General features: G+C 39.9%; 1 protein-coding gene across 3 annotated transcripts in view; it reads left to right on the top strand.

Moving 5' to 3' along the window:
• The window catches only part of HHIP (hedgehog interacting protein), a 109,514-nt gene that overhangs the window by 64,413 nt on the left and 17,188 nt on the right, over positions 1–27,913 (top strand). For all 3 annotated transcript variants that reach the window (XM_061142417.1, XM_061142418.1, XM_061142416.1), the window contains exons 5-11: positions 297–448; positions 827–1,000; positions 1,581–1,724; positions 7,208–7,329; positions 10,046–10,169; positions 11,482–11,612; positions 15,160–15,241. In XM_061142417.1, the coding sequence (XP_060998400.1) occupies positions 297–448; positions 827–1,000; positions 1,581–1,724; positions 7,208–7,329; positions 10,046–10,169; positions 11,482–11,612; positions 15,160–15,241 (929 nt within the window). The remainder of the gene's footprint in view (positions 1–296; positions 449–826; positions 1,001–1,580; positions 1,725–7,207; positions 7,330–10,045; positions 10,170–11,481; positions 11,613–15,159; positions 15,242–27,913) is intronic.

Genomic DNA, 27,913 nt, shown 5'->3' on the forward strand with positions numbered 1-27,913 from the left:
ACTTGTCTTCCTGGCTTCCCCAGATTACATACACAAATCACTTCACAAAAGTGGTGTAAGCGTCTTGTGCGTAGATAACCACACAAGACAACTGTCTTGTTTCTAACCTTTAGAGAGTTCTGCAAAGTGAAATGTTTTATAATCTTTTTTGTGTGCAGTAGGCAACGAAGGAAAGAAAAGAGTTTGGACAAAGGTTATCCAGGAAGAAGAAAGGGACTCTTTTGGGGGTTCCAGTCGAAACACAATAAAGAACATAATTAACTTCACAATTCTTTGTGTTTTTCATTTGACTGCAGGGAGGAGATGAAAGAGGACTGCTAAGCCTTGCATTCCATCCCAATTACAAGAAAAATGGAAAGCTATATGTGTCTTATACCACCAACCAAGAACGGTGGGCTATGGGGCCTCATGATCATATTCTTAGAGTTGTGGAATACACAGTATCCAGGTATCATTTAAAAAATGGTTGCTGTTATTTTTCTCACTGTGTCTTTGTAATTTTTTGTTTAGAAGTTACAAATAATTTACCATCAGGTGGCAATAATTAAACCTCAGTCTCCATCTGGCTGAACATCCCAATTGTGTCTTTAAGGAAAATTGCGAAAAATGGTAGCTTTGGCATTTTCCACAATTCTCTTTCCTCTCAAATGCCACTTGGGAAACCTAGAAACTAACGTAATTTTTCAGCAATTTTTATACACATACCTTCAGTATGTTTACTTATTTACATACCACGTGTGTGCTTCCCTATTGGTATCCTATTTGCTTTCTCTGGGTTCACCTGACGAATTTCACAATCATGATTTCTTTCGTCCCCACCACATAGGAAAAACCCCCATCAAGTTGATCTACGAACGGCCAGAGTATTTCTTGAAGTCGCTGAACTTCATAGAAAGCACCTGGGAGGACAGTTGCTCTTCGGTCCTGACGGCTTTCTGTACATCATCCTCGGTGATGGGATGATCACGTTGGATGATATGGAAGAAATGGACGGATTAAGGTAAAAAACAAAACAGAAAAGCAGGTGCCCCTTGATGGTAAAGTGTTTTAAGTGAATTAAAAACTGAATTAGATCACCTTGGTTAAATTATTTAACTGTTATTATCAGCATCTGCTTTTATAACATGAAGGGAATCCAATAAATCTGCTGATGTAGTAGTTTTAGAAGTCGCTCTTCTGAGATGTCCTTACACCAGTTCCTCCCATGGGGGTTCTACAACAGCTACCTTCCACACTATCTAATGGACTGACGTCGTTCAGTGGAACTTCTCAGGGGACGTTAAACATGTGGATTGGGAGAAAAAAAAAAAACATTTTAGAGGCTGGATGCCAAACGCAGCACCCCACCGATGCCGCAGCCTTCCGTCACCCTCGAGCTGTCTGTGTCTCGGTGCTGGTCTGAAACAAAACAGTCTCTGGTTTCATTTCCCACAACGTGGAATTTGGAACGTTAATTATTTTTTCTCAAATGAGGGGAGGTGGTTTTTATTTTATTTTTTTAGCCATAGAGTAACCTCCCTGCATTTAGTGTAGGTGAAACATGTAACAGAAAGCCCTTACGCTGTCCTCTGATTCCTCAGCGACTTCACAGGTTCCGTGCTCCGGCTGGACGTGGATACTGACATGTGCCACGTGCCTTATTCCATACCCAGGAGCAACCCGCATTTCAACAGCACCAACCAGCCCCCAGAAGTGTTTGCCCACGGCCTCCATGATCCAGGCAGGTGAGAATCCAAGCCTCTTCTCTCTCCTGCCTTACCGCAGAGCAGGGATTCACAAAGTGGGGAAAGGAGAGTTTCCAGGCACAGAGCAGCCGAGAGTCTCATCCAACACTGTGCCGCTAAAATCACACTGCTTCCTTGTCACCCAGCATTTTGTTCTCTTTCTTCTATTAACGTGTGAAGCAGATTGAGAAGGCAGATTAGACAAGACAAAGGACAAATTCACAGAGAAAAATCACCTTAACATTTTGGACAGTTCTTATTAGATAAACATTTGTGGGCTAGTGTCATGATTAAGACTTCAAACTGAACACTTCAGACAAATAATAAACCTTTGTCTCTGTTGTTGTTCAGTCACTAAGTTGTATCTGACTCTTTGCAACCCCATAGACTGTAGCCCGCCAGTCTCCTTTGTCCATGGGGTGGGTTGCCATGCCCTCCTCCAGGGGATCTTCCCAACCCAGGGATTGAACCCAGGTCTTAAACACTTCTAAATGTTAATTTCCTTATACAGTAAGTAAGGATGGTAATATCCACTTTGCAAGGATGCTGTACTGATTAAATACAAATCTGTAAGTGAAGCACTAGCGTGTCTGACACAATTGATAGATTTTAAATAAATTATGGTTCTTATTATCATAGCTTCACTTAATATAAGATGACTCTGGCATTTGGAAGGAGTTGAGCTAAATGTTAACCTTTTTACTTGAAGAAAATTATAAATATTAAAGGAATTCAGATTGACTGTTTGCTACAGTGAATCATAAAGAAACGACCACTAACTAGAGGAACTTCCCTGTCAGTCTAGTGGTTAGGACTCCATACTTCCAGTGTGGGGGATGTGGGTTCAATCCCTGATTGGGGAACTAAGATCTCATATGCCACTTAGTGCCACCCCCCCCCCCAAAAAAAGAAGTATGTAGAATGAGAAATTTGGGATACACTTGAAAAATGCAAGGAAGTATAATTCTGTATAGCAGTTCTATGATGAAGGCTTCATTCAGTCTGTGGTCTGTTACTCATACTAAGGGATATCTGGCCACATTTATTCATTTACTAGTTAAGTTATTATTGCTATTTAATGTTTATTGAGTGTTCATTATGTGCAAGGTGAGTATTTCTCGAACTTTTTCTTTTTATAATCCCTCCTGCCCTTCATCTCCCCTCCATCAAAGCCCAAGTCTACAGTTCATTTCCTTTTTGGCATCTCAGCAGATCTTAAAATCTGGGCGACAGGGAATACTTAAGGTGGGCTCAGGATGTGGAGGAAACCGTCACATTCCATTCCTGGAGCTCAGAAGGCACAGATGCCACCACCGAGCAGCAGTTTGAAGTCGGAGCAGACTGAGTCACCGCAATCCCACCGGACCCTTCAGGCACCCCTCCCGGGGAGTCCCGCCCCTCCATGTAAAAACACAGGGCGGAGTGCTCCCCAGACCTTACACGTGGCAGAGTGCCTGTGCTGTGGAGTCTTACATCCTCCGGCGGTAGAGGGCTGAACAATCTGCCTCCCTCTGAAAGCATTTCAAGCAGAAGAGGATTTAATAAAGCAGAAAGGAAACTGAAATCCAAAATTATTGGCTACAGAGCAAAGCTGACTTTTATTAAGCACCTTGGTGCAGAGCAGCAGACCAAGACCCTTGTGCTTATCCTCTTACTGGTAACTGTCAGCCAGCACTTTTAGGTAGCTGGCATCAGGTGCCTCCTTCCCTCTTTTTAATAGACATTCTAGTTTTTAGGTTAGTTTGAAGTTCACAGCAAAACTCAACAGAAAGCAAGGAGATTTCCCATATAACCCCTACACAAGCATTGACCACTATCAACATGCCCCACCCAAGTAGTCATTTGTTACAATTGAGAAATCTACACTGACACATCATTACCACCCAAACACTGTAATTTACATTAAAGAATCTCTCTGCAATGCAGGAGACCCAGATTCAACCCCTGGGTCAGGAAGATCCCCTGGAGAAGGAAATGGCAACCTACTCCAGTGTTCTTGCCTGAAGAATTCCACGGACAGAGGAGCCTGGTGGGCTAGAGTCCATGGGGTTGCAAAGAGTCAGACACGACTAAGCAACTAACACTTTCACTTCACTTAGTGTTGTACATCCTATGGGTTGGATACATGTTTAATGATGTGAGTATTGTATCATATGGGCTTCTCAGGTGGCTCAGTGGTAAGGAATCCATCTGCAATGCAGGAAACGTGGGATAAAATCACTGGGTCAGAAAGATCCCCTGGAAAAGGAAATGGCAACCCACTCCAGTATTCTTGCCTGGAGAATTCCATGGACACTGGAGCCTGGCAGGCTACAGTCCATGGAATCACAAAGAACTGGACACAACTTAGCAACTAAACAACAATAATAGTATCATATAGAAAAGTTTCACTGTCAGGGCTTTTTTTATATAAGAAACTAAAAAAGGTTGGAGAAGATTCTTGAGAGTCCGTTGGACTGTAAGGAGATCCAGCCAGTCCATCCTAAAGGAAGTCAGTCCTGAATATTTATTGAAAGGACTGATGCTGAAGCTGAAACTCCAATACTTTGGCCACCTGATATGAAGAACTGACTCATTTGAAAAGACTCTGATGCTGGGAAAAATTGAAGGCAGGAGGAGAAGAGGACGACAGAGGATGAAATGGTTGGATGGCATCACCAACGTGATGAACATGAGTTTGAGTAGGCTCCCGGAGTTGGTGATGGACAGGGAAGCCTGGCATGCTGCAGTCCATGGGATCGCAAAGAGTGGGACATGACTGAGTGACTGAACTGAACTGAAAAAAGGTTAAAAGGGCCAAGTGGACCTTATAAATTTGGTACTCAGCCAGAGCTAGACCTCATGGCCTCCAGAGGCTTCACTTTTGGGAGACCTCACCTTTTCCTCCAGATTTCCTCTTTCTTGTTAGAAACAGGTCAAACTTTTTTCTTGGTCAGAGTTTCTCCATCTTCAAAAGAAAAGCAATACAGGAAAAATTTGAAACCCTATATGGACTTGGTTCCACCTTAAGTCACTGCAGGTCTGTGTCATGATCCCTGCCAGTCATTGTATTCCAGGAATCATTGAATTAATGAGGACAAGAAAGGGACTCTGGCTACAGAACAGCTACCCACCTTTGGCAGATCAGGCTTATAGTTTCTCTAATATGAATGAGATCATCTGGCCCCAACAGGTTTTATTTCATTGTTGTTGTTTAAATAATTGCTGCATATGAATCTTACGTCACTCATGTCCCAGACCCTACTCTCAGATTTTTTTAAAATTTAATTTATTTTAAAATTCCCAATGATTTTGTTTTTGTCATGAATGTATTTTGTTAGCCTAAAGCAGTGATTCCCAATGGGATGATTTTGCCATCAGTGGACATTTGGCAGTGTCTAGAAGCATTTTTGTTTCCACAAATTAGAAGGAGTAGGTCATGCTACCGACACATAGTGGGTGGAGGCCAGAGATGCTACTAAATAGCCTACAATGCTCAGAACAGCCCCCTTTTCCTCTCAGAAAAAGAGACATATCTGGTACCAAATGTCAGTAATGCCAAGCTTAAGAAATCTGAAAACAGTGCAGGTCTGTTTTCCAAATTTGTGGAAATTTCAAAAATATTATTCAATTTCATTCTTCCCTCAACCCACACTCCCCATACCTAGTCACTCATTGGCTGAAACATTCAACAAATATTGAGCCCTCCTTATAGTCCTGGATTTGAACTAAGGAACAGAAATAACAGTGATAAAGAGATTGAAAATTGTTCCTTTCCTCATAGAGTTTACAGTCAGTGGCTTAAGTCACAGAAATATTCTGGCCATAGATTGGGGGTGAACATGAAGTCAGAGTCCACGTGAAGGACTTTAGTGGTTGTGGAGGCCAGCTTTATTTTATTCCTTAAACTGGAGTGCATGCTCCCCTTTGTGAGGGCAGCCCACACTTTAGAATGTACTTATTCTATGTAAGAAACACAAGGGATTTCTCTTGTGGTCCAATGGTTAAGACTGCCTTCCAATGCAATGGGTGCAAGTTCAATCCCTGGTCAGGGAGCTAAGATTCCCAAATGCCTCATAGCTAAAAAGCAAGAAAATAAAACAGAAGCAGTATTATAGAAAATTCAATAAAGACATTTTCAAAATGGTCCACATTTTTAAAAAAATCTTTAAAAAAAAGAAACACAAAATTAATACTATAACTAATACACACCTTCCTTGTCTTACAATGGGGTTAAGTTACAGTGAAACCATTGCAAGTTGAAAATACTATAAGTGGAAAAGGCACTTAATGGTCCTCATCTACCAAACGTCATAGCTTAGTCTAGTCCACTTTAAACATGCTCACAATACTTACGTTAGTATACAGTTAGACAAAATCTTTTAACATAGAGCCTATTTGATTGAATGTGTGTCTATGTTAGACTTCCCTGGTGGCTCAGATGGTAAAGCGTCTGCCTACAATGCAGGAGACCTGGGTTTGATCCCTGGGTCGGGAAGATCCCCTGGAGAAGGAAATGGCAACCCACTCCAGTACTCTTGCCTGGAAAATCCCATGGACGGAGGAGCCTGGTAGGCTACAGTCCATGGGGTCGCAAGGAGTCGGACACGACTGAGCAACTTCACTTTCTGTGTTAGTGGCTCAGTAGTATCTGACTCTTTGTGACGCTACGGACTTGTAGCCTGCCAGGCTCCTCTGTCCATGGGATTTCTCAGGCAAGAGTACTGGAATGGGTAGCCATTTCCTTCTCCAGGGGATCTTCCTGACCCAGGGATTGAACCTGGGTCTCCTTCATTGCCGGCCAATTCTTTACCATCTGAGCCGCCAGGGAAGCCATTATGTTGAATGCCTATGTTTTCATGAGGTATTTATCAAATATCAAATATTTCAATATTTATCAAATGTTATACTGAAAGTGGAAAGCAGGATGGTTGTAGGGATACAGAGTGGTTGTCTATGCATTGTTGATTCCTCTAGTGATGGAGCGAGTTGCTGGGAACTGTAGTTGCCTCTGCCCAGCATCACAAGAGAGTATTGTACCACATGTCATTAGTCTGGGAGAAGATCAAAACTTGAAGTACAGTTTCTCCTCACCATGTAATACTTCCACAACATCATAATGCTGGATCATCACAACTCAGGGACCACGTATCCTGTAGCATGGGTTGCAGGTGTGAGTTGATGGTACCACTGTTCCTACTCTTGTACGTTACCCAGGTATCATATCCGTGCTTTCCCGTAACAACAGACTAGCACATGTTTTAAGTCAGCGTGCAGGTTCATAATGGAGGGAGGTACCAAAAGAAATTAAGAAATACACTCCAGAGCTCATTAAACTTCAGCAGAGTAAACAAACAGGATGTTTCCTTCGGCGGTTTCTAGAGATTCCAAATTAAATCCTCCCTAGGATCCTTGCCAGCCCACAAAGGGTTCCCGTGTCAGGCATCTCTGAGTTTGGAAGATACCCTGGTAGGAATTCATGAGTGTCCCCACTTTTGTTGCAGATGCGCTGTGGATCGACACCCCACTGATATAAACATCAATTTAACAATACTTTGTTCAGACTCCAATGGAAAGAACAGATCATCGGCCAGAATCCTACAGATCATAAAGGGGAAAGATTATGGTAAGTAGAGCATAATTTGTTGATTTGGGCTTTCATTTGGGCTTTGTTTTATTTTAGTGTATTAATTGAAGAGAAAAGGATTTCTGCAAAATGAGCATTTAGGAAAGCATCAGAACACTGGCCTAACAGTGGTAACAGAATCAGTTGCTGGCTTCTTAAAGGTCCAGTGATTCTTACAAGCCCTAGGGGCTCCATTTGGGTAATTACCCTCCCCGTGGATTGAATGCTGCTCTGTAGATCCAAAAAATTTAATGGACCTTCAAAAGTTAGCAGTTTATATTTTGCTCATCTGAGAATCAAGATGAATACCTTCTATTTATTTAATATATAAGAGAGAACTTGTCCTAACATCTTATATACAGAGGAAAAAAATGTTAAGGGTAAGAAATTTCTCAATACCCAACATGCTAGTCTCAGCAATTAGGAAAATTATGTGTTTCAAATAAGAATGTATTTTTTAAAGGTGTTTATTTTAGAGAAAACAAAGTAATAGACTTATAAAAACATGTTATTTACCCAAGTCATGAAGATGGAATGTTTAGATCTTGTTTTTAATGACATGATTACTAGAGTATTTGAGATGCATATTAAAATATAAAGTTATTATTTTTCCACACTTTTGTATTTACTTATTTTGGAGGAAACGGTATATCAAATATGATTATGATTCAGGGAACATAGTAGATGAAGATTATTGAATTGATTGCTTCTTCTATTCATTCAATACAGATATTTATTTAGTACCAGGAATGAAGCAGCTGTGCTGGTTCATGTAGTATTCAGTTATTTTACTTTATTTTTTTTCAGGTATTTGTGTATGTGTGTGTACATCTTATAAAAGCCAAACCAAAGAATAATGTGGTTAGAAAAAAAAAATCTAATGAGTCACTAGCCTGTGGGAATTTTAGCTATATTTGTAGATTAAACTAAATTCTACAATCACATTAATTTGGGTTCAGCTGAAACTGATTACAATATGGATGGCCCTACATTTATATATTAAAAACACAGCTGCAGAATTCTTTTACTATTTATATATATCAAATTTTATTTGTCAATTATTCCTCAATAAATCAGAAAAAAAAAAAAACCACAAATAACTACATCCACAGCATTTACTACATGCCAGGGCCTGTAATAAGTACTTGACAAACTTCACTCATTTCATTTACAGAGAAATCCTGGAAGTCCTCTTACTGTTCACACTGTACAGATGAGAAAGCTGAGACGCAGAAAGGTTACTGGTCACACCACGAAAGTGACAGGATCTGGATTTGAACCTAGGTAGCCTGATTCCAGAGCTCATGACCTTAGACATTCAGCTTTGCTGCCTCTCAGTACCCTGGGAGAGGATTAAATTAAATTCACTTAAAACTTAATTGTTCTACTTTTTATAGTATCATGTTCACCATCATCAGGCACCCTCGGTGGCTCAGCAGTCAAGAATCAGCCTGCAGTGCAGGAGATGCAAGAGACTTGGGATCGATCCCTGAGTCAGGAAGATCCCCTAAGAAGGAAATGGCAACCCACTCCAGTATTCTTGCCAGGAAAATCCCATGGACAGAGGAGCCTGGAGGGCTACAGTCTATGGAGTTGCAAAGAGTTGGACATGACTGACTGAGCACACATTCACCTATTCACCATAATCACATGGGAAGCGGAAGGACTTTAGAATTTTTGTCTTTCCACACAAGCTTTTGCCTAAAGACTTCCTGTTGATAGTGACTTATTTAAGTATGTAATAAGCAATTTTCAGATTAATTTCCATCTGGCTTTGTATCTTTTTCATTGTAATTGGCATCTTTATATTTGAGAACATAATAACATGCATGGAAAGATTGAGATACATGACTATTCACATGTAATTCTGAAGGAATGACTGAAATAGACTTTGTTAACCACATGACCCTGTAAACAAAAACTCCTAAAACATTTTAAATGAAGATATTACTTGACTAAGTGACAATGTTTTGAAATATGCAACAAATGTGGTTTTGAAGACCTTTTATGTACCATGATTTTCATTAAAGTGTAAACTTAAACATTTTCTAGAATTTGACAGAGGCTTGACTCAGTTTAGGAGGTATACACAGAAGTATTTCTACAAAAAACTCAATATTAAAAAAATTAAGTATTATTTGTTTAAGTATTTTAGTTCTAAAGTCCACAATTTCTAAAATGTTCAGAGATACTGTCATTGAAAATTTGCTATGTATTGGAAGTTATAATAACAATAAGCATTTGCAGAGCATTTTTGTTTCATTCTGCTATGCATGGAAGCCCTGTACATTTTATAATATTAAAGCAAAAGGGTTAATTATTTTCGCTGAAGATCTATAGCAAGAATCCATCTCATGCATCATGGAACACATTTCAGAGTTAAAGTAAATTAGTAACTGTGGCATGGCCTACATTGTGCGTGCATGCGTGCAAAGTAGCTTCAGTCATGTCTGACCCTTTGTGACCCCATGAACTGTATGTAGCCTGCCAGGCTCCTCTGTCCATGGGATTCTCCAGGCAAGAATACTGGAGTGGGTTGCCATGCCCTCCACCAAGAAATCTTTCTGATGCAGGGATTGAACCTGCATCTCTTATGTCTCCTGTATTGGCAAGGTTGTTACCACTAGTGCCACCTGGGAGACCCCCTGGCCTACATTAGTTTTCCTTTATAAAAATATGTTTCATTTGATCTAATGTTATGTCTATTTATTTCCAGAAAGTGAGCCATCACTTTTAGAATTCAAGCCATTCAGTAATGGTCCTTTGGTTGGTGGATTTGTTTACCGAGGCTGCCAGTCAGAAAGACTCTATGGGAGCTACGTGTTTGCAGATCGTAATGGGTAGGCTTCATGACACCACTGTTTGATAGATCGAATGACATATCCATTGATTATTGGCAAATCATCAAAAAATATTCAAATGCATGTCACCCTTTGGAGGTCGGGCGTGTAAAAACTATTGTTAAAACTATTGTATTAAAAACTATTGTTTATTAATATTTTTGTTTCAATCCTCCCAGTTAGTCTTTCTCCTCTTTTTTTCTTTTGCCTGTGTTAGGTCTTCCTTGTTGCACAAGGGCTTTCTCTCCTTGCAGTGAGTTGGGGCTACTGTCTTGTTACAGTGCACAGCCTTCTCATTGTGGTAGCTTCTCTTGTTGCAGCTCACGGGCTCTAGAGCGTGGACTTCAATAGTTGCAGCTCACAGACTTTGTTGCTCTGCAGCATGTGGAATATCCCTGGACCAGGGACTGAACCCGTGTCCCCTGCATTGGCAGGTGGATTCTTAACCACTGGACCATGAAGGAAGTCCTGTTATTTACTTTTAGTTCCACCATGTATGGTGGGGGGAATTAAAGAATTTCCTAAAAGATGCTTTTGAAACAGACTTGATCAAATTCATAAAATAGTTTTTAAGAGCAGAGAAGTCTTCAGATGGACATTTCATATTATTTAGGCTCTTCCCTTCATCCTTAACATAAATTTACCATGATCATGAGTAAATTGAAAAAAATGTAGTTTTACATGAGTTAAGTAAATATTTTAAAAATTATTGGAAGGCTAAGAATTTTGTTGTTGTTTTTTTTTCGCCAGACTCTCAGGACTTTTGGCAACAGACCTTAATTTCTCTCTATTGATAGGAATACTGCAAAATTAAATTTTAGCCTAAAGCTTAGAGGTCACATTATCAATAATTATAAGAAACTCTGTAATGAAGCCCAAAATAAGGATCTTGTTTCCCAAGTCACTGTCATTCAGGCATATGACAGAACTGATATGCTTGGTGACTAAAAGGAAATAGAAAAGTGAACTGACCCTGTGTTCTTCCCCTGTCCCTCTCTCTGATTAAGAGCGCAGCATGATGTCTAGTCCTGGACAGGAGGTATCATTCTCCAGATGAAGGGGAGGGTATTTCTCATACTCAGGTACTTTTAGTACCCACCCCCTCCAAACAAAATGTCATCTTTAAGTACTTTTTCCTCACATGGGAATTTCAGAGTATTCACACACATTCTGGGCAATATTATTTTTCCCTTTAGAAGCCAGGTCCGTGGCACAAGAATTATTTATTACAAGCTTTATTTTAAACATGTCATTGTGTCTTTTAGGCAAAAGCACATTTTCATCATAGGTTTCTGGTATGTTTTTCTTGTAGGAATTTCTTAACCCTCCAGCAAAGTCCTATGAGCAAGCAATGGCAAGAAAAACCACTCTGTCTTGGCAACGGTGGTTCCTGTAGAGGTTACTTTTCAGGTCACATTTTGGGATTTGGAGAAGACGAATTAGGTACTGTACAAACTATTTCTGTTAAGTTCCATTCTCAATCTTTGCCCAAGAGGCTCTGTTCTACTCTGAAAAACAAGCAAAATAATCTCAACCTCCATTTGTTGGAAATGTAACCTCCAGCAAAGATGACCAGTTCAGTATTCTCTTCCAATAAACTTTCTCTGGGGGGTCTTTAAATCTTATTTCTACTCCAGAAACATGAAAGAAACAAAGCAGGAAGATGGGAGTTGGAAACAAAAGAGAATTTTTGAATCTTAGAGAGAGAGAAAATTTCAAATGGCTACTGATATTTTTGAAGCAGTTAAGTCATTTGTTTACATTCTCTGTTTGAAAACCTTTCCACTTATCCATGTCTCTTGGAATAAATTTAAGATAGGTTGCAATCTGAATCTCACTTTATTTCCTAATTTTTTATTTTTTTGCCCATCAGGGCATGAAATTTGTTGGAAATAATCTGAGATTATAGATCTTCTTCCCAACAGAATGAAAATTATCTTCTCCTTGATAGTCTCCAGGATAACATACAATTTATTTGTTGATATATTATCCAAAATGTATGCAGTTTAAAAAGCAAAAAGAGGTTGATAATTGGAATGTTACCAAAGAGTGAAATGCTACCAGTTTTAAATTTCAGAGATAAATGTAGCTATCATAATGATTCCCTTTAAAGAATGATATCCAAACAAACTATGGCTACCATGCTTCTTTAGCCTTGGACATGAATTTCTAGGTATTAAGAAAGAAGAGTTGTGTTTTCATCTAAATCATAATTATTTACTCTAAATGTTCAGATTTGCTTTTCCTCCACCAAACAGAGAACTCCTCAGAAATACCTCCATGCCATTCACTTTGGTTGCCAAGGAACTCAAACTAGATTCCTGCAGCACAAAGCGCCAATTCCAGAGCTGCAGGAATATGGGGATCCAAGAAGAGTAGCCCAGTCTGTCTCTTCCTTGTTTTAGCATTGCAAGCATCTTGCATTTAAGTCTGCCTTGAAATTTTTCTACCCCATTCAAATGAACCAGAAATATAGCCTTTCTCACTTCAGTCTTCTGTAGTGTAATTTAAACGTCATTGGCAAACTCGGATTTTAAAGTATAAATTAGGATCAAATTGTTTGTGACAGAGTTAGAGAAAGTATTTAGAATCATTTTGATGAATTGTTTTGGTTTCCCCAGACCTTACTGCCAATAACTCACCATCATGTATCCTACTACCGTCACCCCACCGTGGTTAAAATGTCCAAATATCTGTCCATACTTAATACAATGTTGGGAGGAGAACCAGAAATGAGGCACACACAGTTCTTACTGTCCAAAACCAAAACTATCTTGTATATTTCATAATTTAGAGTAAATATACTTTCACTCTTCAATGTAAACTCTTTGGTTTTTAATTAAGAGTCCTATAATAAAGTGAGTTATATTTTTTTACTGAGTTTTTTCTGGATGTGTGTGTGTGTGTGTGTGTGTGTGTGTGTGTGTTTAACCATAAAATCAGAATGGGTTTGTTTTAAGGATTAAATGGTAAACTACATAAAGTAGTTGATGAAACAAATATGAATTTTTTACTTTCATTCCTTAATTTTTTAATGCCATTTTTTCTGTTGTGTCATGCTTTTATTATAAGTCCCATAATATCCTTTCCAGAAGTGAGAAAGCAGTAGGGTGTGCTTAATACACAATAACAGAGTAAAATAGAGAAATATAGACTACATCAAAGACTATTTTGTGAATGAGAACCAAATATAAATTTTAAAGTCTCATAAACATATAATCATAAAAACAACTTCTAATTCCCTATTCATATGATCAGTTCTATGTATTGAATTATATGGAAGGAATGGTCATAAATGAGAGTGGTTCTCTCCTGAGGAGAGAGTTGGCACAGTGTACTAGGAATTGGGACAAGGGTACTTTTAAATAACACAATAAGGGGGCTTCCTGAGTGGTCCAGTGGTGAAGACTTCACCTTCCAGTGCAGGGGGTCCCATCCCTGGTCAGGGAGCCAAGACCCCACATGCCTCAAAGCCAAAAAAGCCAAAACAGAAAACAGAAGCAATATGGTAACAAATTTAATAAAGACTTTAAAAATGGTCCAAATCAAAAAGATCTATTAAAATAAATAAATAGTACAGTCAAGAAAGATGACATAGCACAGATGAAAGAGGGAAAATGCACCTGGAGGTGATCTACTGACAGACAGGACCTGGACAGATGCTCAGACAGGAGGAGCCAAGGACAGCGGGGGCCTAGAACAGGATGCTGGGCCAGGAACTTGCCTCTCGTTTCCAAAGTCAGGAGGCCAGTGAGGCTAAAAACTTTGCAGATGGCATCAGAGCAATAGGTGGGGCACATGGTCATAGACCACTGTCAGGACTTAGCCTTGGCTTGGAGAGAGAGTAGCAGCCACTGGAGGGAAATTAGAAGTCATTGGAGGGTGTTGATCCAGAAGAGTGTAATCAAATTTATACTCTGCTGCTGCTGCTGCTAAGTCACTTCAGTCATGTCCGACTCTGTGTGATCCCATAGACGACAGCCCACCAGGCTCCCCCGTCCCTGGGATTCTCCAGGCAAGAACACTGGCGTGGATTGCCATTTCCTTCTCCAGTGCAGGAAAGTGAAAAGCGAGAGTGAAGTCGCTCAGTCATGTCCGACTCTTAGCGACCCCATGGACTGCAGCCCCCCAGGCTCCTCCGTCCATGGGATTTTCCAGGCAGGAACACTGGAGTGGGTGCCATCACCTTCTCTGATTTATACACTCTAGCTTGCCTTTTAAGGAATCTCTGCCTCTGATACACTGAGAGTGAACGTAGAGGAATAAGCGTAAGAGCAGGGCGATCAGTTAGGAGGCTGTGGCCACCATCCGGGTGAGAGACCATCCTCTGCTCATACCAGAGCAATGGGGAGACGTGGGAAGAAGTGACCGGAGTCCGGATGCACTGAGGGTGGACTTAGGAAGCTCTCATAATCTTCAGGCAAGTGATCTGAAGATGTACGAGTATATATGTACTGTGAGTGCTTAGGTGCTCAGACATGTCCAAGTCTTTTGCCACACCATGGACTGTAGCCCGCCAGGCCCCTCTGTCCATGGGATTCTCCAGGCAAGAATACTGGAGTGGGTTGCCATGCCTCCTCCAGGGAATCTTTCCAACCCAGGGATTGAACCCACATCTCTTGTGTCTCCTGCATTGGCAGGCGGATTCTTTACCATGGGCACCACCTGGGAAGCCCAATATACACATACACATGGGGCTTCCCAGATGGTAAAGAATCAGTGATTAAAAAAAAAATCCACCTGCCAATGCAGTAGACATAGGAGACTTGAATTTGATCCCTGGGTCAGGAGGATCCCCTGGAGGAGGACATCACAACCTGCTCTAGTATTCTTGCTGAGATAATCCTATTGTCAGAGGAGTCTAGAGGGCTACAGTACATGAGGTCGCAAAGAGTCAGACACGACTTAGCAACGGAGCATGCACATGCAGTCAATAGAAGGTGAAGCCTTACAATACTGTGAACTAACTTACTGCATTTCTCTCTCATAGGTGAAGTTTACATTCTATCAAGTAGTAAAAGTATGACCCAGACTCACAATGGAAAACTCTACAAAATTATCGATCCCAAAAGGTGAGCTTTTTTAAAAATATTCTATTAAGTCAAGTAATATTCTCTAAGTTATTCCAGTGCATTCAAATTAGTGATGGAATTGCAATTGAAACTCAAAGATGAACATTTCTGCCCTGTCCATCTGCTGAGTGCTCTCCTGAGAGACCCTCAACTCGTCTCTAAAACTTAGACTTGAATACCCTGACCTTCAAAAGCATTACTTTGATCTTGTACATAGCCATAGCATCCTTGTAGTCAGCAGAGAGCCGCTCTCTACAGAGTCAGCTGGCTACAGTCCATGGGGTCACCAAGAGTTGGACGCAACTGAGCATGCTCAAACACCAGGAAAGTTTTTTTGGCAATTCAAAATCGAAGCCTCGTTTCACAACTATCTGGAAGCTCACAGCTTCTGTGACCAAACAGATGAAAACTACGGAAGCATTTTGTTATTGACTTCAGCAAAAGGAAGATGTGAATGTTTTCATCCTTTAGAGAATCCAATTATCCCTCCTCTGCTACCCTCTACCCACCTAACCCAACTTCAACACACACTCAACTTTCAAATTACCTTGGGTCATCATGAGTCAGTTGTTAAATTCATGGATAAAATCAGAACTCTCAGAAGCCACTAAAATTACATTCTGTGAAATAGGTTTTAGGTTGTAAGTTTAGAAACAATTATTGCAGGACTTTAGTATACTCACGTATATGACCACTGTGAAACCAGTTGTGATCACACTCTAGCTTCACAGTGCTATGAATTTTTAATCCTTTTTTTATCAAACTTTTTACTAAAGCATGTATTCAGAAAAGGCCCCAAATCATAAGCATACAGTATGACAGTTTTTCATAAGTCACATACAATGTACCCAGCACCCAGAAGAAGGGATGGAAGGGTACAGGCGGCCTGAAGACCCCTCATTTCTATTTCCAGTTATCTCCCCTGCCAAGAGCAATCATCCTGTGACCTCTAACAGCATAGGTTAGCTTCTCCCATTTTTGAACTTCCCAGGTGGCACAATGGTAAAGAATCCACCTGCCAATGCAGGTGACTCAGGTTCGATCTCACATGGGTGGGCGTGATCCCCTGGAGGAGGAAATGGCAACCCACTCCAGTAATCTTGCCTAGGAAATCCTATGGACAGAGGAACCTGGTAGGCTACAGTCCACGGCGTCACACAGAGTTGGATATGACTAAGTGACTGAGCACATTTTTGAGCTTTTTATAAGTGGAATCGTATAAGATGTACTCAGTTGTTTCTGGTTTCTTTTGCCCAACATTATCTGTGAGATTTGTCTATATTATTCTCAAGGATGCTTAAAACGCCACTCTGTGGGTGAATTTCTAATTCTTTCTATGTTAAGTTAACCTCATGAGCCCATGTGCAAATTGAAATCCCCAAATTTCAAGTCTCTTTTAGGAAAAAAAAATTCCAATAATCCAAAAAGTTTACTAAAAGCATTCATTTAATTCCCCTTTAAAAATATTTGTAGGTTATAAATTGTGTATGTTTTTCTGAAAAAATCACTGACTAACAAATGGAGATTCTTGTCCTTTTTCCATCCCAGAAAGCATTCATTGCCTTTCCTGAGAAAAATATAGGTTGACATTGGTGTTGCAGGACAAAAAAGAATAATCAATGCTAAATGGTCTGTGATAGAGGACATCATATATACCCATCTGTCACACAGCAATGATGATAGTTTTCCTTCTCTATTTAGCAGTATGCATTTTCTTTCACAATAAGAGAAGTACCCATCTACACGCTATAAGAGTTCTTTTCCTCCTTGAGTGTCCTTCAAGAAAAGCAAAGTAATGAATAAAAAAAAAAAATCAGAAATCAGACACCTTGGTGATTATTGAAGTTGGCGATATTAAGAACAAAAATCAAACCAATATTAATTCATAAACTAGCAGCCTTCTAATGGTTCAGAATGCGGTCTAGGGTTTCACTCAGATCTAATGCCATTAGTTTTGAAATAGCCATTGTTATTCCATTATGTTTGTCAAAGTTGATACGCTTTTGCAAGCTTTCTGCTGTATTATTCATTCCTGCTCCTCACAGAAAGGTTTCTCTCTTCCTATGGATTGTTTAGTCTGTTGGTGGTGAGTGGAGGTGAATTTTACACCTTCAGTCCATTATTAGTGTCTAATTACCAGGGGCCGTGAGGGGCCTTGGCTCTGCGATCTTGGGGCCTCCTCTCTAGGGTGGTCTCAGAGTGACATACCTCACAGGCCTGACTTTTCACTATGGTGCCTGTTTCTGGTGAGTCCTGTCACGTGTGGGGCCAGGGTTAAGAGGTGTGTTTGGTTTTGAGGAGGTGGGGGGGATTAACAGAGTCCCAGAGACACCGTCCTTGTACACAGACCTAGGCATACATTTCAAAATAAAACTGACTGTAAGAAAACAAATGTTTTCATAAACATTTGTTGGGAGCCACATGCTGTTTCGATTTGGATGCCAACGTTTATTATTATAGTAGTTCTCCCGACACGAGTGGAAGTTCTGTATAAGCAGACACTTTAGTATATGTGAATGGGGCTATTTTGGAAACACGAGCAAATTACTAGCCTCACAGTGTTAATAGGATGTCTGCTTCAGGGCACAACTGCTTTTCTAAAATGCTTAAGGGAGAATTTGAAGAAAGAGCCTCATCAACCCCCCAAAAAACAATAATAATAATAATCCACAGACATTTCTTGTTACAACAAATATCTCATTCCAATTAAAATCTTAGATTAACTGTATCCTTGTGCAGGAACCCCAGACTTGTTCGAATCATGTTTTCAGAATAAATTTCAAATATCAGTTGACTCATGGCTCTAAAAGAGGAGAACTGTAAATCATAGAAATCTTATATTCTATATTGTGTCATAGAAGTTCCATTCTCACACACCATAAGATTTATGTTTTCTCTTTTTTTTCCTGCACACACACACACACACACACACACCCCAAAATGAAGCTTGTAGACATAGAAGGTGGGATGCATTGAGAGAGTAGCACTGACGTATCTACACCACCATGTGTCAGACAGACAGCTAGTGGGCAGCTGCTCTGGGAGCCTGCCGTGGCCCAGGGAGTCGGCTCATGCTCTGTCGTGCTCTCGAAGGGTGGGAGGGAAGGGAGGCTCAGCTGGGAGGGGTATGTGAATACATGTAGCTAGTCACGTTTGTTGTACTGCAGAAGCCAAATACAACATTGTAAAGCCATTTTCCTCCAATTAAAAATAATTTTTAAAGAAGATGAGGGAATTTATAAATCATATGCAATATTCTTGGGTCATCTGGACAAGATCAGATGAGGTCCCAGCATTACCACCTCCATCTGTAAGGACAATTTGGTCTCAGGCTCTATGTTATTTGAGTGCTCAGTCGCTCAGCCATGTCCGACTCTGTGACCCCCTGGACTGTAGCCCACCAGGCTCCTCTGTCCATGGAATTCTTCAGGCAAGAATACTGGAGTGGGTTGCCATGTTCTCCTCCAAGGGATCTTCTCTACCCAGGGATCAAACCCGGGTCTTCCACGTCTCCTGAATCGCAGGCAGATTCTTTACCCACTGAGTGACCTGGGAAGCCCCCAGCCTATATGTTACTTAGTTATTGACATAAATGTAAAATCCTTTACAGTGGGCATCCTTCTCAGAAAGGATGGTTTGATAACCTATTATAAAAAATACAAATGCCATTGTAATCAAAGGAAACTTCCATGAGAATACAACCAGCTTTCTCTACAGCTTAACTAGGACACAGGAGATTTTAAGGGAAAAGCAGAAAAGGGATGAACGTTGCCTCCATCTTAGTATGGGGATACCTTCAGAGGTGGGAAAGTCAAGTCTCATGGCAGAGTGGAGTTAGGATTGAATCAATGCCAATCTCCCAGTTTACTGGCCCACCTCACTAGGTCCCCTGAAGCTTTGAGTATTGAGTTCTGCGTGCCCTGGTCTGGGACTCCTTCAGCCAGCATGACACTGCATAGAGCACAGGTACTGGGCCATCATTTTAGTTTCATTTAGTAGTGCCACCTAAGGCCGGTTAAGATGAGGAAGTTGATCCTGGCAGGCCCTGTAGTCAGATGGTCTTGTCTCTGAGTCCTGGAATGTGGGTGTTGCATTATGCCACCACACGGTGCTCCTCTGCCTGTCTATCAAGTGCAGGTGAGCATTCTGCTTCTGCCTCATTTCTGCAGAGTGCTGTGAAGATAATAATGGATTTAAAGCCTATGCTATTCTTTAGTACCCTTGGTGTTCATTCCATGCACTCAAGAATTATTTTCAGGTGATTGATCTCACAACTTTTGAGGTTGTTTTAGTGCCAAAATTGGGGTCAAGATGTCCACGGAGTTTTAAAGAACTCTATAGTAGTAGTAATGTCAGTCACTTAGTCATATCCGACTCTTTGCAACCCCATGGACTTAGCTCACCAAGATCCTCTGTCCATGGAATTCTCCAGGCAAGCATACTGGAGTGGGTTGCCATTCCCTTCTCCAGGGGATTTTCCTGACACAGGTATCGAACCCAGGTCTCCTTCATTATAGGCGTGTTCTTTACTGTCTGAGTCTCCAGGGAAAGAACTCTGAGTCTAGTTTTCAGTTGTTCAAGTCATGTCTTAGAGGCTTATTCTTTGTTAAATCTTTTCAGAATCACATAAGTGCTCCTGAGGAGTGGAAATGAAAGGATTCTAATGGAGTTATGAACTTACCAAGCTTCATTTTTATAGGATGCAAATTTTTTCACACCTTTGAAAACGATTATTTAATTTTTGTTTCAGATAAACTGAAACTAAAGTCCCTTTTTTTGACCTGGAAATATTTCCAGGGTTATTTCTCCAGGAATTTGTAAAACAAAATCATTCTTAAACATACTGAATTAATTACCATATACCCAGTCTTTCTCTATTTTAACAGGTTGCTTATCTGTTATACCCACTCAAATCACACAGCCTATTCCCTTAAGAGGTCTATAAATTAACAATGCAAATTCCCAGCTTCAGAGGTTATTTTATAGAAACATCCTATCTCCAGACTCCTGTATGGCCAATATAAAAAACCGCCCTCATGCCTAAACAAGGGTGTCTATGTATTTATGGTTTTACTGTTCATATACCAGCTGCTAAAAGAAAAACTATGACTTTTAATCTTATCTTGAAATCACTCCTAATTCACCTAAACCCTTTCTGTTTAAGGACTGTTGCTGCTAGTAACAACAGTTTGCAATGTTCTTCTGTTTACGTATGTGTTATTTGGAAGATTTGGCAGTCTGGAAACTAATAAATATGATGGTATTAATATTAAAAAAAAACAAAACTGCTCTTCTTTATCCCCCCCACTATGCCCCCCCTCACTTTTCTTTGTTTATTTTTTTCTTAATATCTTCATCCTCCTCCTTAGTATGCTGGATGCTGAAGAGTGCTTTTTTTTTTTTCCCACAAAAAAAAAAAAAAAAAATCACTTCATGAGAGGAAATTGGTTCTGTTTATCCCTCGCATATGTCTCAGGGAGCTGGCAGGCAGCTCTGCCATCCTAAAGAAAGCCATGCATAATGGAGAGGGTTTAGCCCAATAAGCCAGTCTAGTCCCAATTCATCAGTCAGAGTTTTATGCAAGTGGCCTCCCTAGGTTGATAAATCCCCACAGTGCCTGTTGACCCAGCTGCCAAGTCCTCTTGCTGCAGGCGGTGTTTTCATGGCCACCCTGACAGTAACACAAACTGTTTAGCAGCTCCATTGACCTTTCAGCTATTAACAGGGACACAGGCTCGACCAGGGACTAGTTTTCAAACATGACAGAATTTCTTAACACTAGAGGTCATGAACAAGTATATGCCTTATAAAAATCCATTCAGCGTGGTGGATTTGAAGTCAAAAAGACAAGGGAAGCATGGTCCACATTTTTGCTATGGTTTTTCTACATTTCCTATCACCAAAAATGGCATACACTTATGGGCCTGCTTACGTTTTATTCTTAATGTGCCATAGCGTATGTTGTGGTACACAATATTTTTAGCTAACACATCCTTCCTAAATTGCCAGAAGTATCTGAAAATTTAGAGATATATTACAAAAGAATGGGATAAGATAAACTTTTAATGAATGGATGAGAATGCATACATAATGTATGGTAATGGTCTAAGGATAACTGGAATTTTATTCATTCTTTACCAAGACTTGTTGTATGTGTATATATGTACACAGACATACTTACAGACACTCAAATAGTCCATACAAGTCTATGTAATGCCATCACCTATTTCAAGATACATACAAAATATTATATCATAATTTATTAAAAATTGTTATTGAAATGATCCTGTTATTTTTAAAGCCTATACTATAAGATTTCTTATATTTAGATCCTATTTTCTGAAGATGTGACATGTGACCACAGTATTCAAGGGAATTTTCTGCTTTATATTAATTACATAGTCTTCCTTAAACTATCAATTTTTAATGTTGATATATCAGTTCCTAGATTAATTGTACAGATTGCTGTGAAAACTTGATTGAATTGCCACTTACAAGTGGCATTTGTTAAAAAGGCAGAAAATGGAGAATATGAATAACTAAAAATATATTCTTCAAAAAGAATTTGTTGAGTCAAAAACTTTTAAAAGCATTTCTTTTTTATTGTTTATTTTTTTAATAATTTATTTTTTATCAAAGGATAATTAAAACCATTTCTCTTCAGTATCCATGTTTCTTCCCTGCCTGGGACAATGGTGGAGATCTGTTATTATCAGACCTTCTGAATATCATACTTTTATTGTAAGACAGTATATCATCAGATATTGCAGTTCTTGAGATAAAGACAGATTTAATCTTGCATGGAACAGCCACATAAATTTGTAAAAAATGCTTTCTAGAGGAAGATGCACTTTCTAAAGAGACATATTGTACCCTAGCATCACTTTTTTTTAACTAATTCACTTTACTTGATTAAAAAAACTGTTGTCTAAATGCCTCATTTTATCAAACTGACAAATGAATTAAAAGGTGTAACATCAAAATTTAGAAATTTGTCATCCTGGTAGTCTTCAAAGAGAATTTAAGCTGACATTTTTGTGCTATTTTAAAGGATAGAAACTTGTTTCAAATCTTACTTCCCATTTAAAACATTGGTCACCAATGTTTCTTATTTAGGGTCTAACATTTTTATCATTTATGGCTTGTAAGTTGTTTTTAAGTTAAAAAAAATTAATTTTGGACATAAAATTCTGAACAGAATTTGGTTCCTTCTTTATATTAGGATGCAATTGCATTGACTTTGTATTGAACCCTAATTTTTCAGTTTTTATTTTCTATCCTATCAGAGTAAGTCTAGTTATACGAGATTAAATCATGAGATTTAATCAGTCTGCAGGTATCTTTGGCTTGTCTCCTGTGTGCAAGGTATTGTGAAAGTGAAGTGAAAGTGAAAGTTGCTCAGTCCTGTCCGACTCTTTGTGACCCCATGATCTATACAGTCCATGGGATTCTCCAGGCCAGAATACTGGAGTGGGAAGCCTTTCCCTTCTCCAGGGGATGTTCCCAACCCAGGGATCAAACCTAGGTCTCCCGCATTGCAGGCAGATTCTTTACCAGCTAAGCCACCAGGGAAGCCCAAGAATATACTGGAGTGGGTAGCCTCCATTATGCGTTATGGTGGGAGAATATACATGAGAATTTAGTCCTTTTCTCTAAGGGGCTTATTTTTATCTTAAATCTAGAGATTGCACACATTGTCTAAAACATTAGCAATGTTCTCAGAGATAAATATTGCTACTCTGGAACAACAAAATTATGTCAAAACATGGTATATTATAAATTGCCAAAATTAATGGTCCAGAAGGCAATATGTACCAAGGTGGGTAAAACTCACTGTAATTTGGCTTCCTGGTCCAGGCTGTTCTGCTATGCTGTGATTTTCCTTCAGACTAATTAACTCACCTATAAAAGAAAAGGATGGTTGCATAACATGGAAATTATGTAGCTTTCCAAGCAACTAAAGCCAGAATGACAAGAGGAACAAGGCCTCAGCCTAACTTGTACAGGCAGAAGGAGCCTTCCCAGCTGAGTTAAAACAAGAAAGAAGTATGGCCTGGAGTTCCCGCAGCCCACCCCAGGAGCCATTGCATGGCTCTTTGCAGGTTTCACTTCCTCCTGAGATCAGAGCGTCACTTCTGTGGTTTTTATGTGTGTGTTTTTTTTAACTTAATTTTTATTGGAGTATGCTGCTGCTTCAGTCATGTCAACTCTGTGTGACCCTAAGGACTGCAGCCTGCCAAGCTCCTCTGTCCATGGGATTATCTATGCAAGAGTACTAGAGTGGGTTGCCATGCCCTCCTCCAGATCTTCCCAGCCCAGAGATCAAACCCGGGTCTCCTGCATTGCAGACAAATTCTTTACCACTGAGCCACCAGGGAAGCAGTTGCTTTATAATGTTGTGTTAGCTTCTACCATACATCAAAGTGAGTCAGCCATACATATGTATTATCACTGCCATTTGGACTTCCTTCCCACACAGGTCACCACAGTGCATTAAGTAGAGTTCCTGTGCTACTCACCGGGTTCTCATTAGTTCTCTATTTTCTACTTACATGCTCAGTCACTCAGTTGTATCTGACTCTCTGTGACCCCATGAACAGCGGCCCATCAGGCTCCTGTGTCCGTGGGATTTTTCAGGCAAGAAGACTGAACAGTGTGGGTTGCCATTTCCTCCTCCAGGGGATCTTCCCAACCCAGGGATTGAACCCATGTCTCCTGAGTCTCCTGCGTTGGCAGGTGGATTCTTTACCACTGAGCCACCTGGGAAGCCCCTATCTATTTTATGCATAGTATCAATAGTGTGTGTGTGTGTGTGTGTGTGTGTGTGTGTGAATCCCAGTCTCCCAGTTCCTCCCACCCCTCTCCTTTCCCCTTTGGTATCCATATATTTGTTCTCTACATCTGTGTCTCTATTTATGCTTTGCAAATAATATCATGTACACCATTTTCTAGATTCCACATTTATTGCATTAATATATGATATTTTGTGTGCTTCTGATCTCCCCCGAGTGACTCTCTCCTCCACCTGTGGGTGATCTCCGATATCCCTAGCCTACCCTCTCCAAGGCACCACATTTTACTCTTCTTAGTGCTTTAGGTACAGAGTTGCATAGATCTTGAAGAGTCCGCCCCAGCTCTATTTTTCCTATAAACCTTATTTTTATTACACAATACAAGATTTTTCAGGAACAAGTCCACTGAGTTAAAGTGAAATGCCTATTTTTCTAATAATTATAGTAGACCGGTTTCTGAATTAAGGACATAACAAAAACAGTACAAGAAACACCTAAGGCAATTTAATAAAATTGGACTTTGTTTCTCCCTAAAAGCAAACAACCTTATCTAGTTTCATTAGTCATTTCTCCTAGGTTTTCCTTTCAAGGAAATATATACCTTTTCATTTACTAATTTTACCCTGGAAATATATGCATTGCGTTAAGCTGATAAAGTTGAATGAAGGCAATTCACACACCCTTTTAGATACTTGTGTATCTTGGTGGTGGTGTTTGGATAGGGAGGTTAATAAAGGGCCTGAAATACAGTGCCTAGCTCCCTTTGTTCCTCAAGAGGACCAGTTGAGTAAAAATCTATGCTAGAAAAGAATTTCAGATCATCTTGAATTAGGCTGTATGAAAATTATTTCATATTTTCATCCATGTTCTAATCTTCTAAACTTGGGAGTAACAAGGTCAGCCCTATCTCATGAGGATAAAGTTGAATATGAAATTACTGGAAGGTGTAAGTGGCTTTGGTATCTGCTTTTATTCCGGTAGCATCTTTAACCATAGAACAAAACTGAGCAGGTATTTGTGAACATTCTGATAATCTCATTAACACTACCACACAACTGCACTCTTTTCACATGCTAGCAAAGTAATGCTCAAAATCCTTCAAGCTAGGCTTCAACAGTGTGTGAACTGAGAACTTCCAGATGCACAAGCTGCACTTAGAAAAGGCAGAGGAACTAGAGATCAAATTGCCACATCTGTTGGATCATAGAAAAAGCTAGAGAATTCCAGAAAAACATCTACTTCTGCTTCAGTGACTATGCTAAAGCCTTTGACAGTGTAGATCACAACAAACTGTGGAAAATTCTTAAAAAGATGGGAATACCAGACCACCTCACCTGCCTCCTGCAAAACCTGCATGCAGGTCAAGAAGCCACAATTAGAACTGGAGATGAAACAACAGACTGGTTCAGAATTGGGAAAGGAGTACGCCAAGGCTGTATATTGTCACCCTGCTTATTTACCTTATATTCAGAGTACATCATGTGAAATGCCGGGCTGGATGAAGTGCAAGCTGGAATCAAGATTGCTGGGAGAAATATCAATAACCTCAATATGCAGATGATAGTACACTTATGGCAGAAAGTGAAGAAGAACTAAAGAGCCTCTTGATGAAAGTGAAAGAGGAGAGTGAAAAAGTTGGCTTAAAACTCAACATTCAGAAAACTAAGATCATGGACTTCATGGCAAATAGATGGGGGAACAATGGAAACAATGAGAGACTTTATTTTGGAGGGCTCCAAAATCACTGCAGCCATGAAATTAAACATGCTTGCTCCTTGGAAGTAAAGCTATGACTAACCTAGACAGCATATTAAAAAGCAGAGACATTACTTCACCAACAAAGGTCCATCTAGTCAAAGCGATGATTTTTCCAGTAGTCATGCATGGATGTGAGAGTTGGACTATAAAGAAAACTGAAGAATTGATGCTTTTGAACTGTGGTATTGGAGAAGACTTGAGAGTCCCTTGGACTGCAGGGAGATCCAACCAGTCCATCCTAAAGGAGATCAGTCCTGAATATTCATTGGAAGGACTGATGCTGAAGCTAAAACTCTAATACTTTGGCTACCTGATGCAAAGAACTGACTCATTGGAAAAGACCCCGATGCTGGGAAAGATTGAAGGCAAGAGGAGAAGGGGACAACAGAGGATGAGTTAGTTGGATCATATTACCGACTCTATGGACATGAGTTTGAGTAAGCTCTGGGAGTTGGTAATGGACAGGATAGCCTGGCGTGCTACAATCCATGGGGTCGCAAGGAGTTGGAGACACTGAGCGACTGAACTGAACTGACGTATGGATGTGAGAGCTGGACAATAAAAAAGGCTGCGTGGTGAAGAATTGAGGCCTTCAAACCGTGGTGCTGGAGAAGACTCTTGAGAGTCCCTTGGACAGCAAGGAGAGCAAACCAGTCAATCCTAAAGGGAATCAACCCTGAATATTCATTGGAAGGACTGATGGTGAAGCTGAAGCTCCAATCCTTTGGCCACCTGATGCGAAGATCCAACTCATTGGAAAAGACCCTGATGCTGGGAAAGACTGAAGGCAGGGGGCAAAGGGGACAACAGAGGATGAGATGGCTGAATGGCATCACTGATTCAATAGATATGAGTTTAAGCAAAGGTGAAGACAGAGAGCTGGTGAAGGACAGGGAAGACTGGGGTGCTGCAGTCCATGGGGCTGCAAAGAGTCAGACATGACTGAGTAACTGAGCAACAATAGCACTAGGCAGTCCAACAAATATTGTTATATTAATGCATATATATGGAGTCTAGAAAAATGGTATAGATGATCTTATCTGCAAAGCAGAAATAGCGACACAGACATAGATAACAAATGTGTGGACACTATGGGGGAACAAATGTATGGACACACAATGGACACTCCTATGTCTGAGCGATCATGCGCTCAGCATTTAAGCCACAGACCTTAAAACAAAGTCAACCTTGGCCCCAGAGAAAAAAGCCCAAACCTAGCCCCACTGTTCAGTGCCTTTCAGAACAAAAAAATGCAGTGGTTTGAGAAATAAGGTAGAGCACTGGTTTTCCCATTCTAAATTTGAATTCTAGAAATACACAGTACAAATTAATAATGTTTAATATGATCAATAATGTATATAACTTCAGAAGTATTCTTGAATTTGTTTTCTTTTCCTTCTTTCCAATATCAGGGTTACTGAGGACATACATAAAAAGATTTTTCTAAGTGGCCTACATGTGATATAATATCAAAGAAGGCATTCCTTAAGAATGAAATGAAAGCAAGTAGCTCTTAAAACATTCAATTTTTTGATAGATCTCAAATGGTACTTGAAAAATATTGTTAGGAAATGTGTACTGCCATCTACATAGCCATGAAGTCCTGTGAAACCAGTTTTGCATGATTACACAGAAACAGATTCCATAGTCTCTGTTCTCTGACCTGGAATAGGATTACATTATGCATATATAAGATTCCTCACAGCCAAATTGAATTTGTATGGTGTATTATCATTTTAACAGGTGCTACAAAATGGTTATATGTAGCCTGAATCCAAACTTCTACTCCTCACGGGTAAACTGACACTGAAAAGAGAAATGTCAGCATGAGCAAGAAGGATTTAGTGACCACCCAAACTAAAAAAAAAATCATCCAGACTCAAAATAAACAAAAATTCCTTTGTATGTTGACCTTGGAGAAAGACCCTAAAATGAGTATTTAAAAGATGACAGTACTAATACACTAGTGCTCACTCCTATACCTCAAGCTATACAAATGGGAAAATAGTAAAAATCTCACCAATCATGAGAAATTTTCCATTTTCTTAATTTTTTGAGGCAAAAGTGCTGGGTCATGATTTTAGAACCAATGAGTGTTTATGGGTTATCACCTATGTATCCA

The sequence above is a fragment of the Dama dama genome, chromosome 5 (genome assembly GCF_033118175.1).
Source record: "Dama dama isolate Ldn47 chromosome 5, ASM3311817v1, whole genome shotgun sequence".
Lineage (NCBI taxonomy): Eukaryota > Metazoa > Chordata > Mammalia > Artiodactyla > Cervidae > Dama > Dama dama.